General features: G+C 35.2%; 1 protein-coding gene and 1 long non-coding RNA gene across 3 annotated transcripts; both read right to left on the minus strand.

The window, feature by feature from the left end:
* Window positions 1-4: 4 nt before the first annotated feature.
* Window positions 5-4,083, minus strand: LOC114539514. The gene is made up of 5 exons (XR_003688897.1): window positions 3,876-4,083; window positions 3,334-3,423; window positions 1,573-1,657; window positions 997-1,101; window positions 5-218 (listed from the first exon to the last, which is right to left on the minus strand). It is a non-coding gene; the product is annotated as an uncharacterized LOC114539514 (long non-coding RNA).
* Window positions 4,084-4,845: 762 nt separating this feature from the next.
* LOC114539516 lies at window positions 4,846-10,308 on the minus strand. Of its 2 annotated transcripts, XM_028560153.1 has the most exons (7): window positions 10,009-10,308; window positions 9,432-9,740; window positions 9,180-9,236; window positions 8,982-9,074; window positions 7,647-7,931; window positions 6,118-6,405; window positions 4,846-5,235 (listed from the first exon to the last, which is right to left on the minus strand). In XM_028560153.1, exons 1-7 carry the CDS (start codon window positions 10,181-10,183, stop codon window positions 5,129-5,131), a joined length of 1,314 nt encoding a protein of 437 aa, XP_028415954.1. In that variant the 5' UTR covers window positions 10,184-10,308; the 3' UTR covers window positions 4,846-5,128. The 2 variants fall into 2 exon arrangements, with proteins under 2 accessions (XP_028415954.1, XP_028415953.1); XM_028560152.1 differs by having other exon boundaries at window positions 4,847-5,235; window positions 8,982-9,236.
* Between the last annotated feature and the right edge of the window lie 2,625 nt (window positions 10,309-12,933).

A 12,933-nucleotide genomic window follows, 5' to 3' on the forward strand; every position in this document is an offset into this window, starting at 1 on the left:
GACTGTAACACTGCAGGAGAGAGTTTTATAACGAAGTACTTCTTCAACTTCACATTTGTGTATGTCATTATTGTTCTTACGAAATTCCACCCTTGTCATATATCCTTGGTTTGGGGAGTTAATCTTGACCGAGCCGGTACATTCCAATGTTATATTGGTGTCTTTTGTCGCATATGGGTAAGGTGTCGCTCTGTAAGATATGTTTGGTATCAGAGTTTCTTTAAAAAAAAAAGAATAACCTATAATATAACCAATAATAAGGTTCGGTTGTAGAGACCATTTAAAAGAAAAAGAGAAGAATATTGCTCTTTATTAATTGGTGTTGTTAGTGGAGATCTTGTTAGTGAAGAGATACCTCTTTCCCATTAGAGGTATTGTTAGCAATGGCTGCAATATTTTTGCGGATTTTGTTAAATTCTTTTCTTTTTTAACCAAACTGCTTTAAGATTCGATCAATTGAATAACATCACTGGGAGAAAAAAAACGATAAAAGTCAGAACTGGGAGGAAAACTAGGTTGTGTATAGGGTAATAATGCCAAAATAAATAATTCGGTATTTTATGTCATAAAGCTTGTAATTTTGACTAAATTAAAAATATAAATATTATATATATATATATATATGTGTGTGTGTGTATGTGTGTGTGTGTACAACATTTGACGATTGATATCGCGCACATTTTTGTATGCAAATATCTCGTGAAATATCAAATATATTCACGGGTTACTTTCGAATTTATTACGCTTAACGTAATATTACTAACAGTAATTTTTCATATCCCAGTCAACCTCAATCGATATTAATATTAACGATACTACATTGTGGGTTAACGGACTATAAAAGCTTTGCAGTATTAGATACTTACGTGGTGTACCTACAAGCTAAATTACTTATCGACTGTCACCATGCATACATACAAGAATTATCGATACTAATATTGTTCACAGTTCAAGTAACCTGCTGCACACTACAAAGCCTTCCAAAATGTAACTTACTAAAATGTTCGGATTTTATGTGGAGCAAACATAGGCTGCTGAGGTCTTCGTAAAGCGTCATAGCGGGTTGTGGCTGAATTGTTGCAACCAGGAGGATAATGCAGCCTAAAAGAAAAGAGTTTAAACAAAAATTTAACTTCGCAATCCACGCGATCGATCTGCGATTGCTTTGCGCGGAAATATCCCGAATTCGGACACAACATGGAAGATTTGAAGAAAGCGATGACAATTCACAATAATCATGCAATCGCGCAACATTAGCCTTTAAATAAACGGTCTAAATGTAGTTACAAATGTATATTCTTTTTCAATATTGTCATTCATATAATAATTATATGCATAATTATTTCTTCAATTATTTTTAATAAGCAAATTAGCTTGTAGGTACACCACGTAAGTATTAAATACTGCGAACTAAAAATACTTTAAAATACTTTAAAACTTTTACATACAACTTACGTGGTGTGCCTAGCTACCAGCTAATTTACTTATTGATGTCACCATGCAAACATACAAGAATATTATTTTTAAAACGGATGATCAGGAATTCTATGCACTGGAATTTAGAGCACTTACACAAGTTCCAAACAATGTTTCCCATTTCAATTTCCGTTTGATTAAGTTTGGATCACGCTAATCAGTTGTTATAAACCTGTTGGGTCTACAAAATGCACAAAAAGTGCTTTGGAGGTTTCCGCAGGAGTAGCAAGAGAGGGTTCTATTTAGCTCCATTAGAAATTAAAATGAAATATGTGGCAAGCACGACCAGGATTAAACATGCATGATGACACGACAAATAACTTCTGGTGGTAAAACACAAAAATCCCTAAACCAAAAGTACGGTAGACTAAACAGTATTAGCCGAAATTATACTAGGGACATGCAAGAAACTCAATTTCGACGGGAAAGTTGATTGTATTTAATTAAATACCCGTTTGAATCTGAATACAGAAATGGATAAATTTATAACGTATGGTATATAGGTCGGTTAATGCTAAAAAAGGTATCGTAATTATTTGCCAACGATAATGATCTGTAGGCTATCTTCAAGCAAAACTGGCTATTGTTGGGGTAAATTCTTGCATTATTGTCATCATTAGTTGTACAAAGTGTTGTGTACACGATTCTGTAGTGTTTCGATGCCTCGATTAATATAGTGTCCATAGTTTGCTCTGTCAATGATCTTGAGGTTGTTAAGATTAGTAATGTATGGGCCTGCAATATATGTTCTTTGATGTGAAATTTTTCACTCATTCTTTTTTCTTATGAGGAATTCTAGCTCACCCAATTTCTGCAGTGAGTAGCTTAAATTTGGCTAGTTTTAATATAAAATGGATTTTTAAGTTGTCTTTCGATAAAGGGAGAGGTTACGTAGCGGTTTAGTTACGAGTTACGACGCGAATCGCACGAGGGTTCGTGAAAACGCGTTTGCCAGAACATTTGATATCAATATTGTAGACTGTAGAGCTACATACAATTAATATATGACGAACAAAACACGGAAATTGTATAAAATTCTTAAATAAAAAAGTAACACTTGACTTTCTGCTGAGGGTAATAATTATGCATCATGCAGGTATTTTGAGTATTTCACCAATGCAGGCATTTATAAAGAGCTTTAGATTGCCGTTTACGACAAGCCCTGTTTCATATATGAACGTCGTCGTATAAATTACAAATTTAACGATTATTTGCAGTCATTTACATACAGAGTTGTTTCCCTCCTCAAGCTCAGTTCACATGAAATTTGATGAAAATTAATTAAACCTTCTCTGAGAAACGACATCTTCAAAAAACATGTAAGCTAAATGTTGCTTTTCAAAGCAATTTTATTTCATATTTTAATTAACGATTTGAATATGAAATAATTTGTCTTGAAAATGTTAAACAGACGCTTAATTTGAAATGTCGTATATTATATAAAACAATATTATCATAAGATAATTTAAGCTGATAATCGGATTAATTAATCTGAAGCCTGCTAATGTTCAAAGTCAACAAGTATAAATGGGTTGAATATTCCACTGAAACGCCAGCACAGAATACAACTAGCAATATTTGTAACTGGCATAAGACAAATATAGTCAACCTGCATTTGTTTCCAGTTATTTCGAATTCTTCACAATTTTATACAACTAATCGTCCTTATACCCATGCAGGAACTACTTAATTATGTTATTTAAATTTTTAAGGGAAGCGGTTATCGAACTTCCACGAAAATTTTTGGATATTTGTATAGGTATATACTATGCCTATGGTATGATAAAACATATATGGAGTATGACAAAGCAGCATTTCCGTAAGTCCGTATCTTATTTAAAGAAAATGAGTGCTTACGTCAAAATTCTTCACTTTGAATCATCAATTGAAAACGCTCCAACAATGCAGGTTCTCTTGTATTGAATCAGTGTTAACACCGCACGCCCCCTGAGATAATCATATTTCATTGTACAGGTTGTCTCAAACGAAAACTATTGAAGTCATGCACTCATTGTGAAAATTTGAATGCCGTGTTCACGAATTTCATGAGCCCGTGGAGATTTAATGCAACTTATAAAATGCGAATACGAAAAAGTTGAAGTTGTGAAAATGATTAAATTTAAATTATAGCCTTGTTGTTGCTTCGAAAGAAAATGGTACAGCTGACCGCGGAACAACGAGTGCTTATCTTGTGATATCATATCAACAGAGTGCTTAGGCATTCAAACTCTAACAATTACATTGTTATGGGTGATTTCAATTTTTTCATTTTTTTGAGACACCCTGTAGCCTATATTAATCACGTTAAAATCCCTACGAAATTATAATCCGTGAATGTTCACAATGCGAATATATTTCTTCACGGCGGAATATTATTTAACTTCCATGTTTATACTTACTTTGTACAAATACTTTTGTAGAATGGATAAATAATCTGTTGTTGATAATGAACTTCGTACTCTCTGTTGTTCAAAACCAGTCAGAATAAAGAGAGGTTTTTGTCTTCCGCTTTACTTCAACTTTTACACCGGATGTTGTAAAATAATATTGTCATAACAAGCACCCACGCAGCATACTGATATAAGCAGCATTCTCTCATCTAACGAAATTTCTTTAGAAAAGTTTGACTCTATCGAGGGAAGGTTGGAATAGTTAATATATTCTTTTCAAAAGTTCTTTGTCTCAGGTTATTGAAAACAAACTCCCTAACAGCTGAAGGTATGCATATTTAAATTGTGACAGCACAGGATGTAAGTGTATATTAAGTGCTATTCAGTAAAAAAAATTTACTTGTCAAGATCATCTGCAAGGTAGAACTTCCTGCCTGGCAAATATCAAAAACAGCAGGTAGTGCGAGGCAGCTGGTGTGCGTTTGGCTTTAATACAACCGTCCTCGTGCGACAATAAATTCAGTCAGAGTCTTCAAACAGGGGCGTTGGAAGCTTTCAAAGATTGGGGGGACACCAGCTTCCTGGGGCACTTTTGGTAAATAAAAGTGCGGCTAAAAACATACATATATATAATATATATATGACAAAGCTGCAAGGACACCACTATAGTGTAGTTTACATTTATGCTCTATCAAAATGATTTGGGCACGTGTAAGTATGCTAACGTAGGAAACAAAAAAGGCACCTTCGATTTTAAAATAGTATTTACAGCTACATAGCTTCTCCAAAAAGGCATATTTTGTCTACACTCATACAACAAGAAACATAAATCAGGAGAGTTTATTTGAGATTCTGCCAGTTGCTTGCGGTAAAAAATATATGTAGTGTCACGTTGAGAATGCAATATTTGTGATGATTTCTGCCAATATCTATATATTCCAATGGATATAGTTCAGGTATTGGATTTAGTTGAAATTCATGTTTTCATGTTTTTCCACTATGGCGCTATTTTTATATTATATCGATTTACAACAAATGCTTGTTTTGGCACAACTATATATATTTCGGTAAATTAAAAAACCACTGACAACATTTTTGGTGGCGAAGCTGATTTCTTTTTGTGAAATTTAGGCTTTTTTGGAGCATGGGAAAACAATGAGATATAACGACTTGTAAAATTATTTTACCATAAATTTTATTAGTGACGTAAAAATTGACTATTCGTAAAACATCCGACACAGTGGCTACTCAAAAGTTGTCGCCTAAAACAAAACTCCGACAATCAAAACAACGATGATTGTTAAAGTAAAGTTCCTTCCGTCTGTGTTAGTTCCTCCTTTATTACTAACTCCAGATGGCCCCTCACGATCTAAGAAAAGAAATTTTATCAGTAATATTACGTTAAATAATATACCACAAACACATGCCACGACGATGAATATGGCCAGATTTATTGAGACTTTATTCTTCAAAGGGTCTGTTGATTAAAAAAAAATGCTTTTCATGTTGTTATAATTTTTTATACCGAGTTGAAGAAAATGTCGTCGTGCGAAAGGCTAATTGTACGTTGTTGAGATGTTAAGCAACGTGATATAGCAGCAGCGGTGTCTCCGCAACAAATAACCTGATTCGATTCTAAAGGCTCGTTTGCGCTTGCAATTTTTGCAGCGATTTTATGTGCGAATTTCTTCTTTTAATATATGAGAACGAGTGAATTAGTTACTGATGTTGAAATAAGAGCTCTTATACATTACTACTCATTTACATCTATCAAAAGAGGTCGCCCGTTTACACTTGCGAATTTTGCTGCTATTTTACGTGCGATTTTCTTCTTTCAATAGATGTGAACGAGTTATACGTTGCGAATGCTCTGATGTAGTTTTAAGAGCTCTTATTTGAACATTAGTAACTAATTCACTCGTTCACCTCTGCATGAAACGTCAGTGAAAAAAAATGATGTAAAATCTTAACGAGACTTATGGGATAAGTGTAATTTGCAGTACATATATTCATGCAAATATACCGTAGGAACAACAGCGTACAAAAAAAAAGAAATCGGTCAGGTATAAGACGAATATATGAATTCCAACAATTCGCCAACCGTCCGCGATGTATTGTGGCCGATGACGAAGAAAATTAATTGGAAAGAACAAAACACTTCATTCATCAGTGATCACCGACAATAGCCATCGCCGACCGTCGGTGACAAACGAGAACCAGGCCTTACAAAAGTGTTATGATCACAACTCACCATTTATTTTAAAATGTATCCATTTGCTTGAAATTCCTTTTGTTCCATTACCAAAGCCGAAAACTGATACACTGTAATTTGCTTCGGGTAAAAGATGATTGAGAGCAACCGAATACGTGACACTTAAAGTGTCAACCTTGAAAGAATGTATTGCATTTCTCACAATAACTCTATAGCCAATAATTTCATCGTGTTTTTCTTTGTGTTGCTGAATGAGAGTCCATTGAACCCCAGCTGAATTTTTGGACAAGATAACAATCTGCACGTTCTTCGGTGCAGGAATTACATCTAAAACAATTCAAGCAATATTGTATAAAATCTTCGTGCATTGGGCTAAATCTACTCACGCGATTAGTCAAAATCAATCACGTGGTTTCTTGTTGCCTGGCGACAGATCATGGGAATAATCATTTATTCGCAATAACCCATGAAAATCATGGTTTATTAAAAAATGACAGACTGCAACGAAGCTTGGATCTTCAATGCAGCAATCAATAAACCCAGATTGTACCGTATATTAAAAGTGTTAGAGACTTTATGTTCGTATTTTGTTTACAGATAAACGCACTTTCTGAACATACATCTCGTGAATTCACTCGTTAGCGGAACCATACACCTCGTGCAATATTGAAATTTCTCGTTTATTGTATGGTCAGCGCGTGCGTTTATTTGTGAACAAACCACTCACAATAGTCTGTAACCCTTAATTGCACAAATATAGCATGATTCGGGGGTGTCAATCTATGCCAAAAATTGGTAGGTCCGAATTGAGGGCAAAACCTGAATTCCTTGCAGGTGTAAGCTATCAGAATGATTTAAAAAAAAAACGATCTCTTGTTATTAAGACACTCAGGGGTGAAGAACCCGCCGGTAGCGAGCGAATGAAGCTACTTTAACAGTATTTGGAGGGAAAAGAAATATCATTTGTATTCAATTAAGTTCATCTAAAGTGCCTATATCACTTGTGGGATCTTTACGGATTTGAGTAGAGCTTGAAAAATTAGTTTATAAGTTTTACAACCGTTTTTGACAGAATTAAATAGTTTCGGAAATACTTACATCTAAACATGACGATTTGCCTAAATTTCCGTCGTGCTCGGGCGCCTGGGACTCAGGAACCGAGTTCTTGTCAAACATAATATAATCAATTGTAATTTTACTTTGATCTTCCAATAACATAAAATATTTTAAGAAAAACTCGCCCAGTTGCTACAGCCATACACAACGCAGCGTTCCCGCATTTTTTTTTGAAAAGCGCAAACTATATCGCCAGTGAAACTCTTCATGTTTACATTATAAAAGACGGCGTGTTTGCAAATCATTCCTGAGTCCCAGTCCCCCCAACCGACGTATTTTCGAAACTATTTAATTATATCAAAACGGGTTGTAGAACTTATAAACTATTTTTTCAAGCTCTATTCAAATCCGTAAAGATCCCACAAGTGATATAGGCACTTTAACAGAAAATATTTTAAATTTCTACAGTTATGTAACGACTTGGTGTAGCTATGTTACTACACACAACATACCTAATGATGAAAAGTTGAAAAGCTCAATATATCCATCATCATACTGTGTGAATCCTCGTACTGAGAGGGTATAATTAGATCTCGGGGTTAGGTCATGTAACACTACGTGATTAGTGTGGTTTGCCAGAGTGAAATCTATTTCCCTTGTCTTGCCAATAAGCGTCAATTTATACCCCAGCAAAACGCCATGAATTTTTTGGTTTGCTGAAATCTTTTCCCATTTAACCACTGCTCTTTTGGAAGTAATCTTTGCAAGGTAGACATGACTTGGCCTGGGAAGTTTATCTAAGAAGGAAAATAATGTATCGCGGCTCCTTCAAAAGGGCTCTCTCAATGTATTGGTGTCGAAATGATGTTAATTCACCCCACCAAAAAAACATTAAGATGCGATTAGATCAACATTGAGTGCGATTACACGTTATACGCATTTTATGATACTATTTATGCAAATGAAAACAGCTAGGAATATTATTATACCAAAAAATACTTATCCAATCACAAAATTTGTTTCATATACCACATGACCACCGTGTCCTGAATAGCTCGCACCCGGGGTATTTTCCCTGAGGCATGGTATTCACTCAATAGAGCGGGGTTCTTATAAGGTCGGTATATTATTCTAGTTATAGATCTTGAACTCCGGGTATCCGCCCATGCAATGAAACGTCTCTCAAGTTAATTTCGTGGGCGGATACCCCCTCTTTTAAGGTCTTAAAACTAATAATAGATTGCTTCAATTCGATCATCCCGACTGAATCAGAATTAAGAAAGGGCCGACTTCATTTCAACACTGTTTACATGAGTAAGGTTGGTGTGGTGATGCAAAACAGGGAAGCTTTGTTAAAATTATCTTGGAAAGCAGCCCTCTGCATGCAACGCACGCATATTGTTAACAGAACGAATTTTACCCAAATGGCCACTTATACATAACTTACAGGAGTTATTGAAAATCCCGCACACGAAATAAAATACTCGGGGTAAATTCACATGCCCTTCCAAAATAAAGAATGAAATAATTTCCGAGTTTTCTATCGTTCAGGTGATGGAACATATTATATTTAATATTATAAAAAAGATCACCCCCAAAACTAAGGAAATCATACTTGCTCTGCTTTAAATTTTCTTGCGACAGTATGCCGATGTTTTATTCCAAAACTTCTTTTATTCGATTTTTATTCCAAAACGTCTTAGAAGCATGCACTATTGAATCACAGTGGTGGCAAATTGTGCGAACTAACTAGTAACTATGCTACTATCGTGATATTTGGTGATATTTGATCCATGAGGTATTGGGCTTTACTTGCATAGATATGTAGGGGAGTTAGTTCATAGTACCTGGTAGAAAAAGCTTTGCAGCTCCTAGGATTACATCATTTCTCTTCGTAAATGCTTCAACCTCTATGACATATTCTCTACCTCTCGTGAGATCTGTGAATATAACGCTTGACTTGTTGTATATTGTGATGGTTTTATTAAATTCCTTGCCACACTTCAAGGTAACGGTAAAAACAGAAACATTCATGAGACGTGTACCCAAAGCTGAAAGACCGAACCAGCGAACCATTGCGTTTGTCTGTTCCACGCCAACAACTTGAAAACATACATTTTTTAAAACATGTTAAATGTTGACATAAAAAATTCCTCAGAAATACGCCACTCTCTATAGATTTCTAAAGAATCTTCAAATCTATAAATCTACCAATCAGATTACAAATTGCAACTGTGGTAATTTTATTCTGCCTTTTCCTGGATCCACCACTTTCCTGTGTGGTACACGATACTCACCTTCAACGTGTAATACATACACAGTTCTCGAGTGAACTTTATATTTTCCATTTTGCACTACACAACGTATGCTCATCGGGAATTTTCTTCCACTAATGATGATTGTTGAATTCACGCGATACGCATTTTGGCCAATTTCACGTTTTCGTTTCGTATCATATTGAGTACTTGTGTGATTGATCATAGAGCCGTTTAATAACCATACCACATCAGGTTCAGGTATTCCAGTACCGATACAAGATACTTCAATTTTTCTTAAGTCGTTTCTGATTGTGGCATACGTAAGTGAAGCATTCAGAGAAGATAGTCCTAAAAAAAGGTGGATGCATGCATCTGTATTAGTTGAAGTAAAATCGATATATTGAATTTATTGTTTTATTATTAATCCTATGCGGTATATAGGTATATAAAAGAGCAGTTATTCAGCTTCCCAAAGATACCACCAATGAATAAGTGATCGAAATCAAACTTGCCCGATTGAAGGCAAGATGAAGTTGCTTGTTATTTATTATTAGCTTTGAGAAAAGAAATAAAATAGCTCTATTACTCTTTATTGCATTATATTACGGAAACTTACCTTCAACTTGAAAACTCAGGCGAGCGGCGTTGCATGGTGCCATTCCGCTTTTAATAATGCATGTAAATGTGTCGTTGCTGGTGAGTCCAGTGACGCTAATACTGCAGGATATTCTTGAAATACGCACCCCTTCTTTTCTACATTCGTGAAACATCTTATTATTCTTTTGGAACATAACCCTTATGTACCTAGCTGTGTCCTGTATCTGAACCTTGGCCTGCCCAGCACATGTCAGTGTTACATTCGTTTCGTTTGTTACAAACGGAAATGGCACCGCAACGTAGGATATATTCGGTTGAAGAGACTCTTTAAAAGAAACAAAGTTTAATCTTCGTTCACTAATAGTATACAAATTTAACGACGAGGCTTCAGGAAAAAAACTCCAAGCATATATTAATATAGGCTATTGACACGCGCATATATTAATTCTTGCATATTTAAGTGGTTGCGTTTTTTTTGAGACACCGTGTACACACAGGCTAAACTAGAAACCAGATTTTAAAAAAACGAACGTATCATTACAGGGCAGGCGGGAAATAATCTCTCTGCTGGAGAAAATAAGTAAGAGACTTAACTAACATTTCCCTCATGTTCCACCCAGATTTTAACGTTTCTCAAGTTATTGGAGGTTGATTGCAACCACCACCTCCTTGTCCCTCTTTCTCCCTTGTTTCGCCCGCGCGTTTCCACATATATATACTTATTCAAATACTTATTAAAATATACATACTTATACTTATTGATATAAAAACAAAACTATACTTATTTTATACATATTCGCCTTATACTATACTTATTAATATAAAAACAAAATATACTTATTCAAATAATCGATTATTGTACTCACTATAATATGTGTATATCTTTCTCCTAAACAAATCTCACTAAGGTCTTCATACAGTGCAATGACATGTGGCAATAAAATAATAAAAATAACAGTTCCTAAAATAAATAAAAAGTAATATTGCTAGCAATTCGAGACCGGGGACTTGGTGACAGATTTGTGAAATGGCGATTTGAATGCATCTGACTTCGCCATGTTACTAAGCAGCATGCAGTTAGAAGTTAGAACGAAAAATCCTTTTTACTATGACGACAAAGTTAGCTTTCTTAGCTTATCGTGATATTGTTCTAAAAGCGGCCTTTTTATAGTGTTATCAATAGTCCAGGTATCAGTATCCATAGTTGATCTTTAATCTAGGGTTGATCTTTTATCAAACCGAAATCCCAACACCTGTGGGGCTTCTGCAACAAAGGTTTGTTTTCCACTGTGACGTTTTTTGTACGTACGTACGTGCTAATAAGTTTAAAATCATTACTACGGTATATAGATGCATAGGGTGGATTCTGTTGATGATTTAGTGTGTTTTTTCTGGCATTAATCAGTATACAACAACTTAGAAGATTTTAAGATTTTACGTGCGAGTACGTAAGTGCAAAAAACGCGACAGTGGAAAGCAGCAGCCTAAAGGAATCGTGCATTCGAGATCGAAAATCAATAGAGCTAGGCGGTACTGAATAGATCACCATGTATAGCGACATGCATGCATCAGAATATTTGCAACGCTCCTCTGGAAATCCCAAGACTTTTAAGAGACTGATATTATATTGGGAGATAATTTTAAATATACCGTTAATTTAGACTTACTGATATTCCAAAGGGAGTGTTTCATTTCGAGGTTATCGTGAACTTGTATCTTGCGACCAACCTCTACACACTACAATCATAAACATGACCATAATTTTACTCGGCACGTTTACGCCATATTTATGTGCTTATATACTGGGGGATAAAAGAAAGGCAATCATCTAATATTAGAAAATACTCACTTTAATTTGTGAGCTACATTATTAGAAGTACTATTGTATGACTATAATTATTGTACTTATAATTAATAATATTCATATTGTTCTTAAGGTGGTCCACTACAGAAAATTTTTTTCTTTAATGATAAAAAATATATAAATCTCTTCATGCCAAGTTGCTCTGAGTGAAAAAATACTTGTAGGAGTCCTCATGCAATCACTATAGTTACAGGGACCGCCGAGCCTGTTTAAAAGCGGGTGGGGGAGGGGGTCTCGGAATAGCCCGAGAACATACCCTATGTGGGATGAAGCTAGCTATTAGGTGGGACTTTTTCTATTGGGTTTTTTCTATCAGAAAAGTGGGGGTCCTTGGCCTCGCGGCTGGCCCCTGCTCAGGGGTCTGTGAGTTACCATGACCAGACATAGCTACCAAATAGTGGTAAATGATTTTTGTAAACACGATAACAAACTAGGTTATAACTCTAGAATGACGGAATTGGTTTTATTTAGTTTTAAATATCTTTGCCTCAGAGCTGAACTAGAATAAAAAAAACTTGTCCAGTATTAAACGTTTTACATGCATGCTATACTAATATAAAACGTCCATGATATATCTGAAAAACCAGTCGCTATTTTACTTAGACTGAATGGAATACAAAACTTTTAATTCACCTCCGAGCCAATTGGCTTTAAAGTCAACCACGAGAATTTTATCAAGTTAGCTTTATTACTTTTCGAGTTATCGTGCACGAAAGTAAGGGGATTGAGAATTTTAGTTTGCTAAGAAAAGCGGTCTTTGTATATTTTTTGGAAAAACATTATTCAGGATCGCTTAGGGATACATTTAAGTCTGCATCCCTTGAAATTTTTAAAACAGGATAAATCATGATTTTTTGTAGTGGACCACCTTAAGTGATTGCCTTTTTTATACATCCTGTGCGTATCACATTAAATTTTAGCCTTATGACATAATATCTCATTACATTTCAACTGATACGGCTGAGACATAATATATATATAGTTATTAGCATTGTATGCATGTAGTTACATTACTACGTGCCGGTTATCATATGACCAGCGGCCGATTGTTCAAAAGCCGGTTAGCTTAGCCCTGGGTTA

The sequence above is a fragment of the Dendronephthya gigantea genome, unplaced genomic scaffold (genome assembly GCF_004324835.1).
Source record: "Dendronephthya gigantea isolate DGI-Jeju-01 unplaced genomic scaffold, DenGig_1.0 000204F, whole genome shotgun sequence".
Classification (NCBI taxonomy): domain Eukaryota; kingdom Metazoa; phylum Cnidaria; class Anthozoa; order Malacalcyonacea; family Nephtheidae; genus Dendronephthya; species Dendronephthya gigantea.